Consider the following 26,555-nt stretch of genomic DNA (forward strand, 5'->3'; position numbering starts at 1 on the left):
GAAAAATCGACACTTCAAGGTCAGGGTTAATTTCACTTTATCTCAGGCTATGGAATGTCCCAGTGGGGTCCCCCAGGGTTCAGTACTAGGACCTCTTCTCTTCTCGATCTACATAAATGACCTCCCTCAACAGGTAACGTCAGACTCATTACTTTTTGCCGACGACGTGAAACTTTGGAGAGAGATACGCAACCAAGACGATATACAGGCACTTCAGGAGGATCTGACTGGACTTCAAAGTTGGGCAGACGATAATGGACTTACCTTTAACACTTCAAAGTGTAAAGTAGTCCATCTGCGATATGTCGCAGACTATAGCTACAACTTAGGAAACTCCTCTCTAGTAGTATCTCAAGTCGAAAAAGATTTAGGAGTCCTGGTGCCCTACGATTTAAAGTCTTACGCTAACTTTGACAAAAAGCCTTCCGAGCAAACCTTGCACTGGTAACGTTGAAGCGCATTTTTGGCCAGTTTGACGGAAGAACTTTCCATATAATCTTCAATAGTTTAATTCGTCCCCATTTAGAGTACGGAAACATAGTATTTCCCCCTCACTCCAAAAGGATAAGGAAACCGTGGAGCGTATCCAACGGCGAGCCACGAAATCAGTTCGAGGACTCAAATTTAAACCTTACGAAGAGCGCCTCCATTCACTTAACTTTTACCCATTAGGGTATAGACGTCTTAGGGTTGACCTTCTGATGGCTTACAGTATCCTTACCACTTCTGGACATCCTCTTAAACACCTGCTTAAGCTTAGTTCCAACACTGACCTAAGAGGTAACACCCAAAAACTGGAGACACAACATAGAAGAACGGAATGTAGACACAACTTCTACTCCTTAAGAGTTGTCAAATGCTGGAATGCGCTGCCGGCCGAGCTAGTCCAGGTGACTTCCCAGGAGTCCTTTAAGAGGCAACTTGATCTATTCTTAAGGACTAGGGATAGTATCACACTATGTTTTACTAATTACTTTTCCTCTTTTATTGTTAACATACCTAGGTTCCTGCCTGGAGGATTTGGTGATCCCCTGCTACTAGACACGGAAGCCTGTTAGGCGAAAGCTTCTTCTATTCCTTCCACAACCATCTGAACCATTTGAATCAATTTCGGTTAAGCCTTTTTATTAACTTACTTAACAGACAATGCTACTTGAACTGTAACAATTCGCATATTCCCTTGTACCGTTATGATCATTAGAGCACATGACAGACTACCAAAATTGTCGATTGCTTGAATATTACTCGATGATTCGTTCTCCTATCCATGTGTGTATATACTTAAATCCTATTATTTCTCCTTGCTTTGCCTTGCTGAGGCCTTATGCAATTTTACTTTAAAATTGCATATGTAATTGCTCGTATATGCGTATTCGCCTCTCTGCTTCAAATTCGCTCGGTGTGCTTTCATTTTTTTAATCTGCTCTATCCACTAGTAAGCTATATTTTCCGCCATCCCTTGCCTTCTGAATTCAAATGCCTTTGAGGTTTATATAATAACGGTCGCGAGGGTGACTGATTAACGAAGCACAGCCACTACGACTTCATATGGCCAAGTGGGCGTCAGCAATCACAGTATGGGCATTTTCGGATAACGCAGTTCTATAAAAGGCAGTGGTGTTCCCATCTTCTACACCTTTTCAATTTGCAGCTACAGTAGAAATGTGAATTCCCATTCCATTGGGGTGACTGTCATCCCTCTGATACATCAAGGATTCATATATAGATTTAAGCTGAGTTTCATCTGAAGACCACTTTAAACATAAATCACGAATCAAAATTTATTCCTCTTTACCACTCACCAGCGGATTTTTGGTGATTCGTACTAAGGTTTAAAAGGACAGAATTAACCCTTTAGTAATCGAATACTACTGATGAGTCAAAATCTCAGTATCGAAAGGCTCGGAATACTTGTGCCTTGACCCTCCGTAAGTCTAGAAAATTGTACGAAGGAAAACTTGTTAAGGAATCCATAGAATATCCTAAACGCTTGTATTCCTATATAAACCAAAGGACAGGGAGAAAAGGAAATATTCCTGCTCTATGGGGAAACAGTACTGCTTCATCATTAGTGGAGGACGACTTTGGTAAGGTTCAAGTGTTCTCGAACTACTTTAGCAACGTATATACCATAGTAGCGCCATTCCCGTCAGCGTATACAGATCCCCCATACATACACTGGATAGCGTGACCATTAAATAACTCGATGTCTTTGGTCTGCTAAATAAGCTTAACATAGGTAAATCCACGGGGCCCGATGAATTACATCCTAGGCTACTGAAGGAATTATCTAACTTCGTTGCAAGCCCTTTAAGTACATGCTTTAACCTATCCGTTACGCAGGGTCGTTTACCGAAAGATTGGAAAAACGCCATAAAAACCGGATCCTCTCGGAGAAGCAGCACGGCTTCAGAATAGGTTATTCTTGTCTCACCAACTTATTAGTCGCTCGTGAAAGCTGGTGCACTCTTAAGGACCAAAAGCTACCTGTAGACGTCGCCTTCATTGATTTCAGAAAAGCTTTTGACAAAGATCCGCACAACCGGCTGTTATATAAGTTAAGAAAAGTCGGGATTGGAGGCAATTTATTGATGTGGATAAAAGATTTCTTAGTTGGGCGTCAACAAAGAGTAAGGGCGAACTCAAAGTTGTCTAGCTGGAAAACTGTGCTTAGTGGAGTGCCCCAGGGTACAGTTTTGGGGTCAGTGCTATTCCTCTTGTATGTAAATGACCTTCCTCATCTCCTATCATCATCGGTCTTGCTATATGCTGACGATGTCAAGATATGGAGAACGATACGATGTAAGAGTGATAGCTTAGAACTTCAAAATGACCTGAAGAAGTTATCTGAATGGTCTCAAACATGGCAGTTGCCGATAAATACTTCCAAGTGTGTTGTGATGCATATCGGTCATCAAGGCACAGATACATACACGATGAATAACACTGAGCTACCTGTCGTCCAGACATATAATGACTTAGGAGTTATCGTTAGCCAAGACTTAAAGACTACTGCATACTGCCGTGCAATAGCCGCCAAAGGTTTTAGAACCTTATGGTCAATACGTAGAGCTTTTAGTCATGTCGACGCCAAAACGTTTTGACTTTGTATACAGTGTTCGTTCGTCCTAAACTTGAGTACTGCATACAAGCTGTTAGCCCCTGCTTAAAAAAAGACAGTGAGCTTCTGGAAAAGGTTCAGAGAACGGCGACTAAGCTGATTCCCGGAATAGCGAAGCTTCCGTATGATGCTCGACTGGCCAAGCTGAACCTTTTCCCGTTGTCATATAGCAGAACTAGAGGCGACTTGATTACAGTCTACAAATTGATTAGTGATAAATTTGCACCTAACATGCCCTCATTTTTCTTGTCTTCCAAAACAGAGAATTTACGAGGACACTCCAAAAAAGTTCATAAGCCGAGAACAAATTACTTGTCAGCTGACAATGGACTTTCCCATCGAATCATCAACGAGTGGAATTCACTACCTCAGCACGTGGTTGAGGCTCCATCCGTCGACTCTTTCAAAAGAAAGTTGGATCAACTGAGAGACCACCATTGCCAGGACTAACATAGGCCATCAAGCCTACTGTCCTTCCAAAACTGAAACTAACTATACACATTCGTAACCTAGAGGTACTTCCTGGACCAGCATTAGATAATTCTTTTCTCTAAATGTATTAGAGCTAACAGAGTTTACTCAAACTTCCACTATTACCAAGTTCGTCACGGTATCTTATCAAGTGTTTGTATTGTTTAACTTTACGAGCTTGTGCTGCTTATTTAACCTGCCTCACAAGGCCGACTACGTAATCAAGGTCAGTAGGTGTGGCGATGTTTTGTTGGTTCGGAAATAAATTTTGGGATGCTCACACATTTATCATCCAAATGAAAAACCACATCGACGTTCTCGTTATATTGTTCAGTGCAGTTGGAATGTGGCTATCTGAATTTCCGAAATGTTCACAGTAAATGGGTTAATCCAGAGATTTCTGAATGTTTCGTTGATGCATATTTATTTTCAGGTCAGTTAGGGTTACTAAAGACAGCTCATCATTCGGCGCTCTGTTTAGTTCTGAGTCAAATGTGTATGATTTGGCTAACAGCTCGTATGATATAGAATACGCGCCCTCTACTACTGTATCAGGTGTGCTTCTGTATGCCAATTGGGATGCTGATTCAAATAGTGTTAGATCAAATTTCGAAGCTGTTCAGAACATGATTCCTTATAATGTAAGTGGGTTTATGTCACTGTTATTTTCAAGATAGATCTTTGCAGTTAATTGCGGTTTATCATCCTCCTTATGTGGACAGACACATAGAGTGAGACATTTCCCTCTACTAAATGTTCGCACTTCAACAACCACGATCCAATACTCAGGACCATATACAATCAGTCATTTACTCAAGCTGTTTCAGTTTATCGGCTTCCCGTTGAAAACCATCCGTAATTTGGATGATCTGCACCTTCTCATACTAAGTCATAAAGTATATACTCTTTGATAATGTTTTAAATTTTGAGGTGATTGCTCTAGGATCTTTTGATTTCCAGCGCACACAAGATGTGTCTCATTTCGATCACTTTTATCAAGTGTCAGTTTCGACAAAATATAAAGAAGTTCCACAACAGATGAACAAAAATATTATGTTTTCTGTAACCTCTCCACATTTTTATCACCTTAATTTTGGTGAAATAAAACCACATCTTACTTTAATTATTTCGTGTGGCAACACAGTAAGTTTCTAATTACATTATCTAGCGAGTTTTTTCTATACACCAAAGGGGTTGATGTAATGTCTATAACCAATTAAACTAATTGACTATTAATTCATCTGGAATCGCATGTTGCCTATCCAGTTAGAAAGTGTCCTAAATATCCGTTTTTTATAGAAAAATTTAATAAGTTTTATGGCTTATATTTTATAGTATCTAAAATTTGATATGACTGATATTCTCCATAAATCTGAGTCCAAAAACGGGTTTGAGTTGAGTAATACCCATATTTCTTACTAAATGCTCGCTGATTATTAGTTAAATCTGTACAGTCTTAGTTTTTCTTGGACAAACGTCTCAAAACATCGGTTTATTTATTACTGATTGACCTAATTTTGCAGGAATATATGCATAGAATTTTCAAAACTTCAGTGACTTTGGTCCCACTGTTATAGTTTTCCAGGTTTGCACGGTAAAATCAATAAGGTGCTTAGTCTACAACGGAACTATTTCTTACCGAAGCGAAGTCAGTGTATGTTAAATCCGCTCGTTTTGTTCTTGGGAAATGAGTACTACTATCATCACGTTCCTGGATCCTTAATTGATAGGTCTTGTAATATTACCTGTCATTGGTATTTGTGGCATGAGCATCCTAGTCTTTAAACTCTTCTACATAAACTTACCGCCATTGATTAGTACGTATCGAAACATTAACACTGTATTTTACAATATAGCGGTTAGATCACTATTTGATATGTGATTACCAAGTTATCTAATCTAGTGAGATTGTAGACTGTTACAACTGGTTACTTTATTAATCTAATTATTGTTTTGGAAGAGTAGTCCACCCTAGTCAAAAAGTAATCTACAATTGCTTTTTGCCTTTTACAGTCACATGTTGATGTTCAACGTTTTGGTGAGCGTGGCTTGCACAACTTATCTGAGAATCTGTTCGAATCTCGAAACCATAGTACTACTACTTGTTTTAATCCAGTGGATATAACCCCCTTGAACAATCGACGCTCTAACTTATGGAATAATATACTGAGAAAAACGCCCATACTTTTGTTGATTGGCCCTCACATGTCCTTGGCTGAGCCAATGGACTTACCACTGTACTTGGTAAGACTAGATATAATATATTTTATTGGTAGAATACTTGAAAATAATTTTTTATTGGCGTTGTAGTTGAACTAAAATGTACAATATTTTAAAGAAATTCCCCGTAGTTTGGTGACAGTCAGATAACTCTAAGAATTTTTTAAATTAAGGATATGTTTTATCTATTATTTATTTGAACACAGATATTGGTACAAGGGGCACCGAATACATATGCGCCACACAAGTCAGTTGGTTCGTGTGTGGGCTGTGATAATGCCCAGGTGCCCAGATCAAGGCAGGTGGTTTCCTTAGGGGGCCACTCCTTGAGCCTTCGACCTAAAGGTCTAATCCACAAGGCAGTGGAGCGACGTCAGGAGATTCATTCTCATGGTAGTTGGTGGCCAACGAATGGTTCATACACTATTTTTTCCCTCGGGATCCCGGAGCCCATGTGCACCTTTGGTTTTTGATCAGGATTTCCTAACTCCTCTAGGTGGCCCTTCCGTATCCACCAACCCAGCTAAGGTGCCGAACATTCGCTTTTCGTTCTCTCAATTCTGTAAACAACATTCCCGCCGCGAGAAGGCACTGAGCAAATCTTCCATTGCAGTAGTTGTATGTTCACTTTAGTTATTATCAAAATATGTGATGATGCTGGTTTTTACTATGTAAAAACATGGTTTTGTTCAGAACAAGTAATTCTCAGATTGATGCGTGTTTTATGTGGCACATATCTTATTCATTCTTTTAAAGCATGTTTGAATGAAGAAAATAATATAGACTAAACTTTGATTTGGAAGGTTTGTGTGGAGTTTTGTTTTCTGAGCTGGATAGTTTGGTTGTCGAGCTTCCACTGTTCTAAACAAATCATCAGCTTAAACTTCAGGTAGAAGTGAACTGTGGACACACCTGACTGGAAAAATGTTGAAATCTTGAATAGAGGGAATACTAAAAGCACCAAAGGAGTTTTAGAAGCTCGGCACTTTGGTGAATCGTCAATCAACAGACATTAAAATCGATCCAATCTATCAACCAGTCAGAAAAATCATGGGCAAATATAGGACCAAAAATCAAATCAAAGGGAGTTACAACCAAAACAAAGAGGTAGACAATGACAAGTTGAAGGTTAACGATAACCAATCGAGATCGAGGTCGACAGGACAAGCTGTGAGTCAAATGTGGAGAAATTCGGACACTTCGCTTCTACATGAAGTTTGAGCTGATGATTTGTTCAAAACAGTGAAAGCTCGACAGCCAAACTATCCAGCTCAGAGAACAAAATTCCACTTCGCCTAAACAACAGTACACTAATAAGAGTTCTTAAATGGAGTGAAATGTTTACTACTGCATTTGTAGGTTTAACTGCTTTTGTAACATCGTGGTCGTTATGTAGACGTGGTGATTGAGTTTGGTTGCTGTGATAACCTGGTTAAGTCATATTCCTGAGAACACTTATTTCCTAGTTATATCATGTCACGAGGGTTAGCTGAATGTGGTAAAATGAACATTTTTTGCAGTCAAAATGTTATATGGATGTCCAGGTTTTAAGAGTTTGATAACTGAGGGATAAGTCTACTTCCGATTGCGTCCTGAATATTGACTTCCGTCATACTTCATAGATTGTTGAAAACCTGAGAAAGATTGACTCGAGAAGAGCAGGCTGGCTTTCATTCTGGTCGAGAATATTGATTACATATTCACCCTCCGCCAGATGTTAGAACAACGTCATACTTATCACAGACCAACAATCGTAGTGTTTCTTGACATCAGGGCTGCCTTCGATTTGTTGGACATGACTGTTTCCTGGGATAACCTATTGAAGGGCGTTCCTGAGAATTTTATTGACATCTTGAAAGCCCTATATACAAAAACACCTCGCCCCCAAATGCCCTGGTATGGCCAAGAGTGGGGTGGACCCGCCCTCCCTCTCGAAATGCTCTCACACAACCAAGCGTATACAGCCTCTGCCAGGGAAGTCCTACTCACTGCCTTCTCGTGGCGGGGGTGTTGTTTACGAAAATGGGAGGACGAAAAGCGGATTTCCGGCACCTTAACCGGATCCCAAACCAATGGTGCACATGGGCTCTAGTATCCTGCAGGAACAAATGGCGTATGAACTAATTTTTGGTCACCGGCTACCATGGGACTGCATCTCCTCACGATGCTCCACTGCCTTGTGGATCAGACCTTGAGGTCAAAGGCCCGGGGTGCGGCCCCTAAGAAAACCACTTGCCTTAGTCTGGGCACCCGGGCAGTATCACAGCCCTCACACAAAATTGTGGCGCATATATATATATATATATATATATATATATATATATATATATATATGGTGCCCTCTTGTGCCAATATTTATGTGTTCAAATAAATAAACAAATAAACAAACGCCACAGGCAGAGTGAGGGCATACAACCACCTCTCTCCACTGTTGCACTCAAGCAGTGGGGTTGGACAAGGTTGCCGAATCTCATCATTCCTCTTCAACTTCGCCATCGATGACATTCTGGAAACAGCTCTGATGGATGTAAGTAATGGTGGTGTGGATCTGTTGCCTGGAGAAAGACTTCTGGACCTTGAGTATGCGGATGGTATTGTCTTACTGTGTGATAATGCCCAAGCCATGCAATCTGCACTTAATCAGTTGGCTATTAATGTCCGTATGTACGGTATGTACTTCGCACCTTCGAAGTTCAAAGTGTTTTTACAAGACTGACAGGACCCTAATTCTGTACTCACCCTGGGTAGTGGGCGGATAGAAGTAGTCGACAAGTTCGTGTATTTAGATAGCCATCTTTGGCGCCTTCGTGATGCTAATCTGGCTGTAAGAGGTCGGATCTACAACGCGTCGGTGAGAGGAGTTTTGCTTCATGCTTGTGAGACCTGACCTCTCTGAGTTGAGGGTGTGTGTGTTTGGTCATCGTTGTCTCCGAAAGATTGCTGCCATCCAGTGGCAACACTATGTTAGTAATGCAGAGGTTCGGCATCGTGTGTTCGGGTGCAGAGACGATATTTCAGCTGGTTATCACCATCTTGAAACACCGACTATGGTGGCTTGAACACGTTCTACGAATGTCGTCCCAGCGAATTCCTCGTTGTGCATTATTTACCGACGTTGGAACTGGTTGGAAAAAGCGGAGAGATGGTCAGTGTATGACTTTGTGTATTGGTATGGAAGAAAGCTGCACAGGACTGGCTTCTGTTGGTCCCTCACGACTCCCTGGTTGGGATATCAGATAATGGAACACAGTGGCTAGAGACGTTATCAGATATGGCTCAGAACAGAAGCCAGTGGCGATCCTGCTGTAACCTTTTACTTTCTTCATGAAAAGTGACCGTAAGTTCTTCAACTGAAAGAATTCTTTCTGTTCCCCCTATTATTTTGATAATGTAATGAGACTAATTGTTTTAAATTTCTGCAAAGAAGACCCCCATTATTATTATTATTATTTCACTACCATACACTAATTTGTGGTCGTTATTGTTCCTTTTTTTCTTTTTACACGCATCTTACATTCTTTATCTTTTCTCATTCCCATTATTATTGTGTGGCGCATATGTATCTGGTGCCCCGTTGTACTAATATTTATGTTCAATAGATAAATAAATAATAACTAGTCTGTATGGCCTTCAAAAATGTAGATTGTTGAAGCAAGTTTCCTCTATATCTGACTCCAATAAATAATATCCCGTTAACTGAGTATTTAAGGTAGGCTAAATCTCCTAGTGGAACTTTGGATTTACTCGAGATTATTCAGAAGCCCGAACACCAGTTGTAGAGATATTTTATTGTTAAAGATAAATAAGATCCGCAAGCGTACAGCGGGCAAGCACACTGTGAAACCAAGAGCGTGTGAGAGAGAGAGAGAGAGAGAGAGTTAAAAATCCATATATATTTTTGAGTGTCAATCAAGTGTGGATAAATTATCGATTATCAATATGTTACAGCCAATAGGAGAATAGATTAAGGTTGGTGTGCAGACATGCGCTCAATCATACACACACAGAAATTAACATAGTGAATTAAGTGTCTGAATACAGTGAGTAGACAAATAATACAATAGTTGAATGAGCTTGCTACTAGATACAACAATGATCCATGGAGCAGAAATCGTATTTCACAAGCAGATGCCACTAAACAATCTTTAGTGTCATCGGGTTAAAAAGTGTGGTAAAAACTCAAAAATGGGAAATATGTAAATTCATTTCTGTAGTCTATGGAGAATTACATAGTTGGAAAATTCGTTCCCTTATGCTTTGCTTGTTATATGTATTTATTAGACGTTATTGACTTAAATGATCAAGTTAATACTGATTTCAGAGTTTTCATAGAAATTTGGTTTATGACTTCATAATTTACTAACTAGTACCCATGAATTTGATGTTTAGAATGTGGATCGTTCAGCTGATCCAGTTTCGCAGCCATTACAATCTAACAACAGTACCCACTTTTCATATAGTCTGGCAGGACTAACAATATACTGTAAAAACGTTGGTAGAAATGAACAGCAACCTGTCGTCGGATGTTGACTAAACGCGATGTACCTCAGCGACTATCTGACTATTTAATTTTTGGTGCCCCATTCTAATGAGCTTTAAACTCAAAACTGTTGATAATTTTGATTCTGATTTCAGGCAGCAGTAGTTGATATTATACTGGAAACTCGTGACCATTTTCATATGTCTAGACTAGTCGGGGATCTGGCGTCATTAGTTTAACCGTTTCGTTTGATTTTGATTGGTCTTTGTTGGCCGTTCCTGTAAGTGGAGGTAGTTCAGTCTTTCCGATTACTGCTTATACTCTTACTACCTCTACCACTACGGGATTTGAATCGACAGCTGGATCTCTGTGTTAATGTGGTATGGCAACTCGAACTGATGTACATACTTACGAAGTTCCACGTTGTTATTGACTGACTGTTCAGTTACATTCACACGAAAATATTAATTTGCAACTGCTTCCAAGTAATATCTCGCACTTTTCATATTCTGCTGTCTGGAAGGACCATAATATTTTGTGTTCAATGCTTTTGTGCTACAAAAAAGAGTATTTATTTACCTCTTCACGCTGACTATACCGTTGATCAGTCAGCGAAATCGAGGTGGTTTAATCAGTTTTCTTTCATAATTTATCTGAACAGCTTATGAAGTAATTTTTAAAAATTATCTTTGCTTTTAGCTAAAATTGTTAAAACTGTCTTACTTTCCACATGATGAGTGTCACACTTTCATGGTAAATCCAGCATTTACAAGTTTCAGTTTGAATCTCACCATGAGAGATTCACTGAAAATTATGAATAGAGGCGCGATTGTTACAGCACGTAAGCGTTGCAAATTAGCAGCTTATTGTCCAAAATGGTGGGATTTTGTCAGCTTCCACATTGGGATCAGTAACGAAAGCATTTGTGAGCTGCGAGAACGATTTTCTGAATTTATCACTGGTGATAATTCATCAGGCCCCATGTCTGGTTTACTTCGGAGTCATAAACTAAACTCAACTGCATCGAAAATTCTTGCGTTGCTTAAAAATCAAACTGTTGCGGAAGGCAAGTTTGTTTTTGAAATATTTTTCAAAGGATTTGATGTGATCACTCATTTTATTATCTGGATAGTTTTTGTTTAGAAATAATTCAACAGGAAGTCCAATCACCTAGAGTTTATTTTTTGTATGATTCTAAATTTAAATACTGATGACTACCTATATATAGATAGGATTACTTGAATTTGAAATCGACTTTATTTGTACAAGGTCTACTATAGTTATATTGTGCTAGTGAGGTGCAGCCTTTAATAAAATCCACAGCAAATGAAGAAAACTGGTGGACCGATTAGGTTTCATAATAAGCCCGGCTGTAGCTGGTACCTTGACGTAATGAGCCAGACGAGCTATACTGGCTGAGATGCTTTTCAATTTAGGTCCTACCGTGTCAGGTAGGTCCGTTGGCGAACAGTAAGACCTAAAGAAGCAACTTGAGCTCCATCGGCGACGTTATACTGTCTGCTGTACAGAAATGTGACATCAGTATGGTGTTTCCTCCAGACAACTATTATCTACAAGGATGCTGCCTCACAACGAAAGGAAGTTGTTAGAAAAGGTCTGTGTTAAAAGTTTCACACCTTACCCTTATCCATAGGATTTCCATCTCCAGTGGTGAGGCCTTTTGAAATACAGAGTTAATACATCAAGAAGTTCTGTAATAAGAAGGCCGTTCATGACCGACCTCAAACAGTTGTTCCTTGGCCTCTGTGGTCACGCTCCAAGGTCTCTAAGACCACTTACCCAGTTTTCTTTTCAGGTCCCTCAAGAAGGAATATTTTCCCATGGTTTGGGCAACCGGTAAGTGAAAACCGTCCCCATACCTCTTACTGCACCCGAAATCATCCTGTTCACTGCCAACTCCCCTCCTTAACTTTTGATATTCCTCTTATTACTAAAACTAACCCTTCTCATATATCTTCATCACCACACGCCACCAATACTAATGATCCGAGTTCACGAAATATTATTCCTGGTCTCCCAAAATCATGCTCTGGACTATATGTTAGAGCTTTCAATATTCGAGCCTTTTGTCATATAGGATAACAGGCTTCCTTAGCTGCGACTCTAGAATCTGGTCCCATCAATGTAAGTTGCGTCTCCGAAACGCCCATACAGAATTTAAGTACGACTATTCACTTGATGTTACCTTATTAATGTAAAAAGTTGATGTGATTTACCCTTCGTGTATCTGGAGACCTCACTGCCATTTCCTGTGACCTCGCTGATGTAGGTATAGCAATAAGTTCAGAAGCGGAACAGACCTTCCTTTACTGGATTCCGTTGGGGAGATGCAGATTATTCCTCAAAAGAAGTCCAGAGGGGTCCTGAAAACACTATAAAACATTTTATCCAATCAGTATCGAATAGAAGTTTCCCAGAAACATCTAGAAAGTGAGTAGTCATGTGTCTCATTCCTGACTGGATGATTTCCTATTCTGCTACTGTGTTTAGTAAGGTTCCAGAACCTTCCAGAAGCCAAAGGTCATCTAAAATGCTATAAATATCCTAAATTTTCTGTACATAAATGAATCTTGGAGTAAAGAGTTCTTTTTCATATTTCGCGACTATCCTCTCGTGTTCAAGTTGCCGTGTAGATTTAGCCTGGGGTTAATAGAAGAGCCTAGGAAACCAATTTAAGCGTTCAGTCAAAAGCTTTGTCAGATTCCAAGAGGTAGTTGTTTATGCTTTGTCTGACTAAACGTGATAATAACAACTCAGAAATATAGAGACACGCGCCGCTGTGTCTTCATTGTTTCTGCATACACTTCCACTTGTTGCAATTTGGATGGAGTAAAAGGTTTTGTAGAAAGCTTTCCACCCTCCGTGAACAAGGTAAACACTGTGGTGCAGTAATTGTGGTAGTTGATTTTAGTGCCCAAATAAGTGGTCTAAACCAAACTGAAATACACCTAGGTGGTTTTGACGGTGTAGGGACTCAACGAACTGATATTAGCAACCAGCTGCCGCAACTTTGCCCAGATAACCATTTATTTCTTACAACCATCAACTTTAAGCTTAATAAAAGACATCGTCTAACATGGAGACCCTCACAGTCGATAAAACTAAATGGACCAAACTTCGATCGACCGTCGTTAGAGTGGCTCGATTAAAGACTGGCACATCCTGCAGCAAGTGTTTAGACTCTGATCATGCTCTAATTCGAGGGTGTTTGTTTGCGTCTTACTGCACGCAGAAAGGCCACAATATGAAGACTCATTAGAGTTCAGCCTAATTGTGAAAAAGTGAAGAATATTTTTCAGAAACCACTAGCGAAAGAGTTAGTCAACAATGAAAGTGATATACACCATGAAGTAGCTTGGGACGATACATATACAGCTGTAGAAACAAAGTAATGGGTACTAGTAACTTAAATCAAAAAGTTGAGAATTATGAAACTTATGTAGCGTTTATTGAAATAACTGATAAAAAACCCACAAAATAATCATGAGCATTGGTGGGAAGCAAAAAGAAGGAATGGAAAAGGCAGTGGCAGTAGATATCGGTAAAAAATTATTCAGATTTATCAGGGGAATCGACATTAAAAATTCGGTTGTTGGCGAAAATATCTCGGAAGAAAATGAAACTATTATTCACACTCAGTTCAGGAGATTAGAGCAATGGGCAGAACACTTTAGGGAACAGTTCAACTAGCCTTCAGCTATCCTTCGGTTACCTACCTTCAATTACCAACATGAACGGCAAATTGACATAAGTTCTCTAAGTCGTTGATGAAGTTGAAATAATTATGGGTAATCTAAAAAGAGAGAGCATCAGGTCCTGATAGATTAAATCCGAAAATCTTTAAGGGTAGTAGTCCAGATCTTAGTTAAAACCCAGGAATTGAACGTCATCCAATCTGGCTGGTCTCGATCGCTGGTCGTCCCAGTTTCTAAGAAAGGACAAACATCCTTTTATAGTAACCACAGAGAAACTAGTTTGACTAATATGGTATCTAAAATGTTAGCTCCCACAATAATCCAGCGCTCAACCAGGACTCATGAAGAGCAAACCCAAGAAAACCAGGCTGGCTTTAGACCTGGACGTGGATGCGTCAACTGAATACATGTAGTGTGTACTACTGGTCTCGACAGACATAAGTAGTATGCATCATCAATCGAAAGTGAAATGCCTGGAGGCAGAAGGTTGATAAGTTCAAAGAAAAGAGAACGAGAACAGAGAATGATTGGTGTGGAATTGAAAGAACAATGAAGTCTGAGACGATTGATTGACATTTGCAAAAGGAACAGTCAAGTTTGGGATAATTTATTGAAATTTTGCAAATGAAGTTTTTTGCTGTATGGTTCTTAGATTTTACTAAGATGTTTGCAATTTTGTATTCAAATACGCTTGTGTTCTCGTCCACTACACATTGACCCTTCATTGAGTTCTGAATCTCAGACGTACTGTCCACCGCCCGACTATAATTGTATTTCTTGACCTTAAGGTAGCATTCGACTATTGATTGTAAGGTTCTGTGGTAGTGTCTGTCAATCGAAGGCGTACCAAAAAGTACATTAATCTTGTCCAGGCTCTCTATTGGAGCGCTACCGTTCGAATTATAGCTTATGACGAATTGTCATCAGAATTTTCAAGTTCAAGTGGTTTTCACCATGGATGTCCACTTCATTTTTAACTTTGTCATCGACATCCTTTTACAGATAACACTTTTAGTATCTGACTTATCAGAAGTTGGTCTTTTGACAGGAGATTCACTTGTTGATTTAGAATACGTAGATGACGGTCCTGTTTAGTCATTCTTTAAGCAATAATGGGATGTGATACTCTCCCTTAACTGCAAAATGTTGCTTCAGGATTGGCGTACGTCAGGGTTTAAGTTAATGTTAGAGAGTGAAGTAGTTGTGTGTGTCGATCACTTCACTTATCTTGGGAGTCTCATAAGTTCTGATTGGCTGGTATCTGACTCAATCTCGATACAGATTACGAAGTTTCAATTAGCTTTTGGCAACTTGCATCACTTGTGGCTTAGGTGGAATATCTGTCTACCAACCAAAGAACGAGTTTGTTGTGCAGCAGTTTTCTTCGCTCTATTATGGGTGTGAAACATGGCCATTGGGAATAGTGGACATTTCTAAATTATGTTTGACTATTGTTGTCTTCGAAACATCGTCCGTATATTTTGGGACTAGCGAATGAGCAATCCAAAGGTTAGGCATAGTATGTTGGTTGAACATCATGGCAGATCGATTGATGAGGTAGTAAATATTCATCACTTGAGGTGGTTGGGACATGTGTTGCGCGTCCCCACCGCCTACCTCGACAAGCGATGTCTAGCGTAGGAATAGTTTGGAGGAAGCTAGTAGGGGGCAAACCACACATGGTACCAGTCCATAAAGTCATTGACATTTGGACTGAGCCATATTGATAAGCACAGGCTACCTGGTTGGGGTCCGCGTGATTTCCGTAACCAGTATTTGGAGACGTTGGATGACGTGGCTTAGAGTTGTTCACATTGATGCAGATGCATTTACCAGTTATCTTCCTTTAGAACATAAGCCTCCTAATATCCTTGTACCCTTTCTCCTTTACAATACCTAATCTTTTCTATTACTATTAATACTGTTACTACTCCAACCACTCTAAGATTTGCATTGAAATGATTTTATCTCGCTGAGCTAAGTTAGCATGACAACTTAAACTAATGGACATATATGTCAGGTTATAGTTTGCGTATGACCAACTGACTGATAATAAGCGAGTTATTTACCACGTACTCGGTATTTGGCATACCATGATCGTTTTTATCAATATTAGGTTTAACATCAGATTTCATAAAATAAAGAAACTAAGTAGCCTAGTTACCTGAGTTAAAAAGTTCATTTCAATATTTTCACATTGTGTGGACCATGGTTTTGTTACTTGGTTATCGTGTACCATGTGATGTCTAATCACGTAGGGTGGTGCTTCACACTACTTTAGTTTTTTGATCATAGGTTACAATGACATTCAAATTCATGTTTTAAAGAGAATATTAGACCAGAAAATCTCACTTCATGAAATTAGTAAAGGTAAAGTCGACTCGTGCCAAAGCACTTTTATTTACCCCTTGTCAGGCACTGGGTCGCAGACATTTATAAACATCTAATTTTGACCATATTGTTGACCTGAAGACACGGCTTGACTTTGTTAGTCAAAATGTCTTGTGGGACTGCCTATTATTAGAAAGCATATCGCAGAAGTTCATTAAACCACATAAATTCTATCTCCCAAGAACCCCCCACTTCCCCCTTTTATATCCAGTTTAGTCAAGTATGTAGTTCCAAGGATGATTTTCCGGGTTTTTAGGCATTGGTCTCGTATTTTGATTATGAATGAATGCTGTCGAGAAAAGCCATTTTTCGACGACATGCAAAGTAATTAATTATCATTGATATCACGTTACGTTATTCTTTACTGTGACTGAATGCCTGTAATTAGCAGAAATTCAAGTACTTATTGTATATCACTTAATTTCATGAATAAAACTATCCATTTAAGACCTGTTGTAAGCTAAAATTGCTAACTCTGGGAATTTATTGTATTCGGTATGGTTGTGTTTAAAAACACTTGAAATTGTTTAAAGGTTTGTAGTAGAATTGTTGTAAAAAGACAAGCATAACTGAATAAAGGAATCATTGCATTTAATGGTTTGTACCAATTTTGTAAGCTACAGAAATAGAAACTTCAGTTCATGAATAAAATCAAGAATGAAGTTGTTCTGTGTTGTGAAATGTTAATGCAGCAGTTGAAGGACCAGACTTCCAACCAGAGTCGCGGCTACTAACCGAGGTTCACCTATTTCGGTTTCAGGAGTCAAGAAATATCATTAGTGCATAAATACTTACTCGGTAGGCGAGTTACATCATATTCTATGTCAAGTAACTGTTTTAATTCTATAATTCAGGGTCATTTTATATTTTTCTTACGAGATTGCTTCTTTTTATTTGTATTTTTCATAGTATCTATAAATGGAAAGTATTTATTTCATATATCGTAAGAGAGATTTTATATTTGGTTTTCAGATGTTATCAAGTATGCTGTCAGTTTATTGTATGAAATTTCTCTTTATGATAAACAGAATGAAATGTACTCGTCATCATCAGTACCCAATGATTATCATTGGATTGATAGTGGGGTTATTGTGGAACAATTGAATTTTATGTGTTGTCATTGGTATCATGTTGATCGTTTGGTTAATATGCATGAAACATTTGGTCCTGAATGTCAGTTAGATCCGATACTTGCAGATACATCTTATGAAAGTCTGAAGAATTCAGTTATTTACAATTTAGGTTGTTCATTAAACAGAACATTAGAATTCCATACATTGGATTCACATTTGCAACCAACATTAGCTTGGGAAATTGGTGGATATTCAAACGACTCCAGTTGGCTTAATTCTAACAGATGGGGCGCTGCAATTATTGATATGCAGGTGAATAAGTGATGATTATTATCTTACGTTTTTTATCCCACTTTGATTCCACAATAAATTTAAACTTCTCCTCTTAATGAAGACCCTAGAGGTGAAGATAACAAAATATTTTTCAAAGATATTTGGTTGGTTTTTCGAAATGTAACTTTCCGCATCAATATATACAAACACTTGTTGAGATTAATCTTTTAAAACAGATGCAAACTTCTATCATGGAAAACTTTGATTGAACCTCTTTATAAACAGTGATACTTTACTGAACCGATAACTACCTCTAAAAGTTTCCTAAGCTTTCCACAGCTGACAGACCTGATTTATTTCAGACATCGCTGGTACATCTCCTTAAGCATTCTAAAATTTTAAGATTATTAATTGCGTCGTTAAAAAGATTTCGGTTTGTATCTTCCAAGTAATCTAGTTACATAAATTCAGTTGATATGGCTCGCTTCTTTCGAAGCTTGTGTTTCAGGTCTCTAAATTGTTATCGAAGACTCTTTGACTTTTAATGTTTCTTCAAATTACGCTAGTCTATGGTAGTGATTGATTCATTTATCTAAGCGGTAAAATAATACGATTAGCTGTAAAAATATTTGTATATCAGTTTTTAAAGAGTTTATATACAGGTTGATTAACACCACATTCAATGAATTCTTGTAATCAGCTCGTTTTTATAAAAAATTAACAAAATTTCCGTTCTAAATTAAAAAAATCATAAACTAGATAAAAAGGCACAACTATTGCATAAAGACCACTTGTAACTAAGTTTTCTCCAAATGCAGTACATAAGGTATTATACTTTTTCTGTTAGTGATTACACTGACTAGCCTAGAGAAGGTTGAGAAGTGCTTCAGTACATTAAAATATGGCCTCTGTTTATGAGGTCATTGACCGATGGTTTGAGCTGTATTGGGAAGCGTTATCTTTTTAGACCGCTAGATAGTAATCCTTTGTAATAGAACTACATTTTCAGTGTTTAGTTTCCTATAACCACAAGTAATATTTTGATCTTTTCGTTTCTTGATTAGTTGACTTCCACCTCACTATCTCGTTGTAGCAACTTGGATCGAAATATATTTGTACCAGATCCTGCGTTGTCTATGACTAACAGCACAGTTGTTTTAACAGTGGTTATTTATTATCAGTGCGTATTTTATATTATTTAAAAAGAAATGAAAAGTTCACTTATATTTTATCTATTCAGTAATTAATATTGTCTTTTTAGAATGAAAATGTTTTTCGTCTTGAGGAAGCTGTAAATTTTCAGTCTTTAAGTAAGTTGTAGTTACGGATTCATTTATTTCAGTCTTTGTTCCAATGCCATGCTTTAAATGAAAAAAATGAAAAATTTTTTACACCATCATTGCGAATTAGCCCATGAACTTCAGTTCAATTCTTAACACAATGCACTGTCCAACTACTTTGTGACTGTACTTAAAGAATACAAATGTTAAATTTCGCTATTTTATATTTAAATTAAAGTGAATTTAAATAGGTTTTTGTTAAGTAAATAAATAATTATTATAAAATTAAACAGAAACGTAAAGTCTTGTAAACTGTTTGTATCTTGAGATAGCTATAAACTGTGGTCCACCCATTTAATATGACTGGTAAACTGTCCTCTAAAAAAAAACAATATAGGGCGTTACTTTAATAATTCAGGCTGTGCAGAAAGTGTTGTTCAGAATTTACACTTATATAAATAAATTGGTTGGAAATTTGTATTATGATCATTTCAAATAAGAACTATGAGAAAGTTTATGATCAAAATTTCTCAAATGGTGTTACACTCTATATGTTCGAGAATTTGAAGTAGTACGAACTCTCGTTACACTTGTTTTTTACTTTTTTAATTGAGACCATTTGATTCTTCGAGTTTTGTCGTCTTTATTTTAAGTATCTTTGAAAGCTTGCACACTGAATAACATAGGGGAAGTAAACCAATAAAAAAGGACCGAAGTAATTGCAAAACAATTGTGAAGGAAAGAGGGCACTATTTGACTCAAAAACTGTATGATTTATGTCTATCTTAAACTCACTACCAGGTGGTTTAAAATAATGACCATGTTTAATTACTTCTTACTCACGGCTAATATTTGTAAATTATGATATGATATTAGAAATGAAATTATATTTGTAAACATATCAGCTAATGAAGTCACTTAATTCCAAACGTTTAGCTCGTTAATCTGGCCCAAGCTTGAGAAACTACTATTTCAAGTCTTTAAGAGAGTTCACATGAATCATTGTGTGATATCTTGTAATACATTCAAGTTCGTGTTATATCAACTATTTATACGTCTATATTCTTATCCAGGTCAATTCGTCGCAGGTTTTCACAATTCCACTTTACGACCTTGGTTACGATATCCAAAAGCAAGTCAACACACATCAGTCAACTCTTCAGTGTCTAGTGATTTACTTATCCTTGATGTTAAAAGTTCAGTACACTTAACGAATTTGATTGATCAGTCATCTGGTTTGGAAAAGTCAAGGAAAAATTTAATTTTACTCTATTACTCGTCAACATGTATATATTCGTTTGGTGGGAATAGTGCTCTGTGGCAGTTTGAAGCAACTGCTCGGTTTTTCAAATCAAACCAATATCTTTTGTTTGCTAGGTAAGTGTATATGATAATTATCTCAAATTCTAAAGCAGTGATAAATTGTGTGTAGTTATTGGTGAACTAGCGTAATTGTATTTGTCTTTAAAGGTATGGATCTATCTATTCACAGGAACAGTTCAACAGCTACCTATAAATTCCTTTATCAGGTATATATATATATATATATATATATATATATATATATGAATTTTTACTTTACTTGACCACTTAAATCCTACTGGATCCCTGAATAGTCTTGAAGCGATTTCGTTGTAGCTCCAGGGCAGTAAAACACAATATTTTACTAACCAGTTATACGTACCTTCATAGGGAACTTCGTCTGATGAAACTCTATGTAGCTTCTTAAGGGAAGTTCTTATCAGTTTGCTAGGGGAAAACGTTGGAATTGTTTAAATTTTAATTGCCACGATTGTTTTGGATATAATTTCTACACATAGGTCATATGTCTTGTTCTGAAATTGTACAACTGTGGATTGGTTAGTTCTTTAGCAGTCATCTTTATTAGTACACATAGAACACTTAAATCCCCAGTATTTTACTTTAAACAGAGTTTAAATTTGTGACTCACTAGTTATTAGCTTTGTATTAACCATTAATCTATCTCATAGAATTACGGACTATAAAAATAGGTGAAGTAGTTGTAATCTGATATGATGCAGTTGACACCCTGAGATTCAGACATAATAGCATGCATTCGAACTTTAATGATCAATAAATGAAGTGTTAGTCATCGTTAAGCCGACTGACAGTTGAATGTAAAGATTTATTCTTAGAAAATTAGTACAAAAATTAAAATTGTTACATTTATAAAACAGGTACGGCCTATGTAAAATTTAGTTATCAATTCGATCTGGACTCTGTTTTTATATTATATCAATTCTTTAGAGTGGATGTGTCGAAATTAGACCTACCTTGGCATCTGAGAGTTGAGAATGTTCCGTGTATAATATTTTTCCCTACCAATCGGTAAGCTATGTTTTATATTAGTTATTCTGCTGTTGGTTTTCTTATTGAATGCTACTTCAAACAAAAATCATTTACATATTACTAAAATAATTCATTGGGATATCTTTTAATAGTAGTGTCTCAAGCATATATTGAAGTATTTTGAAGCAATTTACTTGGTATAATTTTCAATATTATTTATTGCTTAGTTATAGTAAGACTGAATCTGGACTGAAACTGTGAATATTGTTGAAATTATTGGGACTGTTTTGAGGAATCTCATACATATAGTTCTCCTTATTATCTTAAAGAGAGCAAGAACGAAGATTGGCTCAGAATAATATGAATTCATTTTATTTCGTTAGGTTCTCATCAGCTGCTTAGAACCTAGGATATTTTTAAAATCAACGTTGTTACAGATAATAAAAGTTTTGTTTCGGATAAATAAAGTTTGGCAGGGAAAGTTCCAAAACATTGAATCAGTCACTAGAAATCATAGACTTAACAAACATTAGAAGATTGTGTAATGAAGCAACTGAAAATAGATCAATGGTAATAAAGAAAGATATGAATTGAAGTCAGTCGGCTATGAATCGAAGAAAAATGACAATGATGCAATTTAAACTTCAGGAAGAGTTGAAATAATGAATGTCGTAATAAATAAAAAAGACGTTTAATGTTATCAGGGCAGAGAAAGATTTATTACTGTCTCTTTTTGGATACATAGATCTGATTTTAGACGTTTGATTGCTATCGCTTAGGCAAATTTCAAAAGGTTGAAGTTTAAACGTTTGTTAATCACCTTGAAGGGCTTCAGTGTATCGACTTCACATCCTGTGTCAGGATGTCTTGCGATGGCACTGCTGAATGCTTTTAATCCATTTGACCTTAAACTTTTCGGAATGTTCTTTGAATCAGACATAGGCTCTCCTTTCTGTTCTACCAATGTAACTGCTTTGGAAGATACATGTAAATTTGTATCCGCAGTTGGTGGTAGCATGAAAGGGATACCTATCGACCTCTGATTGTGTTAAAGAACATGTTGTTTTGAACAGGACAATCAGTTTTGCTGCAGGATAAGTTCTTGTCAATGGAGTTTTTAGTCTCATATTGATTGACTCTGTGACATTATCACCTTTGAATTTAAGTTGAATAAAAATAAGTTTTTTATTTGTTGTAGTTTCTTTGTTTTTTTTTGTCTTCACGTTTTCCATATTTCTCAAAAAATTTCAGTGGGTATCCGTTATTCCTCAAACATTTTTTTAACATTCATTACTTCCTCTTCTAGTGTATCGGCAGTTCATATTCTTTCTGTTCTGTGAAACGTTTTAAAAACTGCCTTTTTGTAACACATTGGATAAAAGCTATCGAAATTGAGATAAATCCCATTCCGTATGTCTTATAAACTGAACGTTGAACTGTGCCATCCTTCCTTCGTTTTATTGCGATATCGAGAAAATGGGACTTGTTTTCTTTTTCTTGGTCCACAATAAACTGGATATTTGGATGGGCTTCATTGAAAATTTTTAGCAGATTTGTTGCATGTTTTTGATTATTACGTACGATGAGGGTATCATCAACATACCTCGAATAATACATTATTTCATCAGTCGCTCCTTTGAGCTTTGTTCTTTTGAGGTTAGCCATGAAAATATCTGCTAGGACAGGAACTAACGCACTTCCCACTGCTACACCATCGGTTTGTCGGTATATGATATTGTTGAACTGGAACTAAACATCTTTTGTACACATGATTAATATTCGTTTGAATTCTGATCCTGGTAGAGTTAGGATGTCAGAATGCTGGCGAAGTATGTCTATGGTTCCAAGAAGTAGTATTTTTGTAAACAATGATGTCACATCAACGGAAACCATAAGCTTACCAGCAATATTTATGTTGTTCATGCTGTCAGCAATTGACCATTTACAGAGTAGGTCTAAGAAAAATACCTTGTTTATGTATGTTTGGTAAACCATACATGTGAGCAAACGAGACCCACGAGGTTGTAAGTTATTGTAAGTGAAATTATCGATCATCATCTTCAGGAGATCCCTGAGTACTTTTTTGATTCTCTTCTCAGTTGTAAGCAGATGATGAAAACCTAACAAAATAAAATGAATCCATATTATTCTGCACCAATCTTCGTTCTTGATCTCTTTAAAATACTGACTGTGTTGGTATTATTCGTTTATCATTGATGAATAAATAAGTGTATTTTGCGTAAATAAAAATGTGTGTGTGTGTGTGTGTGTGTGTGAATAAATGTGTCTCACTTTAATAATCATGTTGCAGTTACAGTTCCATAAAATTGTTACTTTAACCAACATCTAGCTTCATATAAAACAGATCTGATGATTTAATTGAATTCATCGTGTAAAGTAACAAAACTATTCAGTGTTATTGATTATTTTAAAAAAGGAATCTTTCTTTTATATATCTATCTTTTTTTGAAACGACTATCAACATCCTGATTATAATCATTTGATAAAGTATTTAGTGAGCATGTCACGCTTGATAATCTTAATTGGCATGGCTTAAAATCAATTTTACCAGCACACATGCATTCATTCTTCGTTTTCTCTTAGGTATCAGATCCCAATATTATTTAATACTTTTATTTCTTGAATTCATTCCTTCTTTGTGAGCCATATTCTATATATCCAATCCTTAGTAACAGTATTTATGCTACTGTTATTCTAACTTTTGTTACTTATTTTGTTGATTTGGCATGGCGATTCGGTCCAATGCAAATCTATGTAAGATCGTATGTCGTTTATGACCAACTACTTAGTAGATGTGATATGTTTCACTATTTTATTAATCTACCATGTAGTAGGTCAGGTTAATTATCACATAAAAAAAAAGATATTTCATATCTCGTCAATTGATTACTTCTAATGACCTCATTTGAGACTATCGAATAACCGGATATATACCGATAAACTCCCTTTAGTAATTAATTGTGTTTGCTAATGGCTAAATTTGAGAGGTAATTCCGAAGTCCTAGTCAGAAGCTGTGACCAGTCGAGCTCTACCATTTTGAGTGTGCGGCAGTTACCCACTCAAGCACATTGCAAGATAGTTGCGGGGTATTAAAAATTAAGCCAAGTTAAATACATAGACCGCTGGATGGCTCAGTGGCCGAGAGGTTAGCCGCTCGCGCTCGAGACCAAAAATCGCGGGTTCGACCCCCAGTCGCGGGGTCGTTGATGGGCACTGTTGAGGAGACCCCCAAACTAGGACGAAGCAGCTATTCAGTACTTCCTGGTTTCCAGTGGTTGTTAGACCAAGATCAGTCGTTTATATTAACTATGAAATTCGAAAAATCTCCATAAATCTCCTACAAAAAGTTTTATTTTAATGTTTATGTGGTTCGAATTCCCTCAGTGTTCAATCGCTTTCATTCATATAATTTATAAAATGCCATAGTAGTCTATGACTTGAATAAGTATGATTAGACAAATGATCAAGGTGCTTGTTTGATCTCGTAATTTCTGTTTGTACAATATTTCTACATTTTTTAGAATTTGTTGGTCTTTTTTAACTGACTTCATAAATATGACTCAGTACATGTGGTACCTAGTGGTTGAAGATTAAGTGCTCTATCCACCAAGATATCGTCCACTCGTTGAATGGAGTGAATAACAAACGACATTAGTTCTTGCTTTCGATTTGAATTTATGATTTCAGTTTTTGACTAATCAATAGTATATCGCAGTTGTACAACTTCTAATTTAAGTAACTTGTCTGCCAAACAGGCTTTTATACACACATACTGTTTGGATAGGGGCTAATTATGCTGACTTGCATATTAGGGGATATGAAAAGTATTCAGAAACGTATTGGAAACTAAAGAGTAGATAGGTTTAAAATAGCAAGGATTTAAGTATCTAAAGTAAGATAGACAGTAAATGCATATGTGTTAAAGGCATTACACAACTTTATATCACAGTTGGAGAAGATTTGAATTATCCTGTTTTTAATAATCTTGACTGAATTTCGATGAGTCTTAGTTAGCACATGTACATCCTATGTGGATTGTCTTCATCTATCTGTTAACTCACACGTTTTTATAGAATGGTTGAATTGTAGTTAGCATTGCAATCTCAGTGTAGACATGAACACTGGGATGCATGTACTTCTAGCCTATAAGTCGCAAATAGGGTAAGATACGCGTTGTAGATTTCACTGTTAGCCGCAAACCATCTATACTATGATACAAATTTACCTTGACTACAAAAATAAATGCAGCTTATACTTTTATCAATCTTGTATCCAGAATTAATCAATCCATTATATTTTTGTTTTATTTTAATTAGGTCGTCCTATTCATCTGTTTTTCCCATGGAAGCAATAAGTTCAACTGATCTCTTTCCTCAACTAGTTAGTTTTATCTATGAACAAATTAATGCAGAACAAAATGAACATGAACAATTAAAACGATTTCAAAATAGTTCACAATTCGCCGCTGCTATTACATCACAATTAATAAACAATGTCAAGAATAAACCACTAAGTGAATTAATGCAACTATTGAACGAAACATCTAGAACTTGTAATTTACAACCTCTATCTTATTCAAAAACCTTATGTTTCAGTGGTATACGCAAGGCTATATTCATAATTGCACATGACTTGAATAAAAAACAGTTAATTTTGTCTAAAATATTGAATAATTTAAGTGGAAAATTGAATCGTATCAATAGCCAATTAACAGAAGGTTTTTCTTTTCTTTTAAATTTATCATCGCTCAGTGTTCAAAATAATCTATTGTTTAAGTCAATGCATGTGTATTCAAGGTTATGGAATGTAATTAGTAAACAAAATTCCCAAACTTTAGATAAATTAAAGATTTTCTCAAATTATACACATTTACAACTGTAAAGTTTCTTTTAATTTTTTTTCGTATTCTAAGTTATGATTTTTAATTTTTGAAAGAGAATTCTTCAACGTCTTTTATAGTCCCACTTTTTTCGACTTTTTGTATAACATGACAGATGTATGTATGTTGATCTATATAACTTTATCCCACTTATTCATAATTTTTTTTTGTACACAATATGTACATTTCTGATTGTTTTTGTCTTTCGAATGGATTTGTAATGTATGATAGATGAATAAACCCAATTGTCAGATAGTATATTTATTTATTGTATTTTGATTGAATATTTTTTTGTAAACAAATAAAGTTAATGCAATTC

At 36.6% G+C, this 26,555-nt stretch overlaps 1 protein-coding gene across 1 annotated transcript; it reads left to right on the top strand.

Moving 5' to 3' along the window:
- The first annotated feature begins 3,794 nt into the window (after window positions 1-3,794).
- On the top strand, window positions 3,795-26,555 carry TXNDC11 (Thioredoxin). The gene is made up of 10 exons (XM_051218763.1): window positions 3,795-3,968; window positions 4,026-4,233; window positions 4,270-4,735; window positions 5,606-5,836; window positions 10,992-11,358; window positions 17,372-17,784; window positions 19,007-19,055; window positions 20,099-20,402; window positions 21,294-21,374; window positions 25,674-26,555. Exons 3-10 carry the CDS (start codon window positions 4,631-4,633, stop codon window positions 26,236-26,238), a joined length of 2,115 nt encoding a protein of 704 aa, XP_051071532.1. The 5' UTR covers window positions 3,795-3,968; window positions 4,026-4,233; window positions 4,270-4,630; the 3' UTR covers window positions 26,239-26,555.

The sequence above is a fragment of the Schistosoma haematobium genome, chromosome ZW, assembly GCF_000699445.3.
Source record: "Schistosoma haematobium chromosome ZW, whole genome shotgun sequence".
NCBI lineage: Eukaryota > Metazoa > Platyhelminthes > Trematoda > Strigeidida > Schistosomatidae > Schistosoma > Schistosoma haematobium.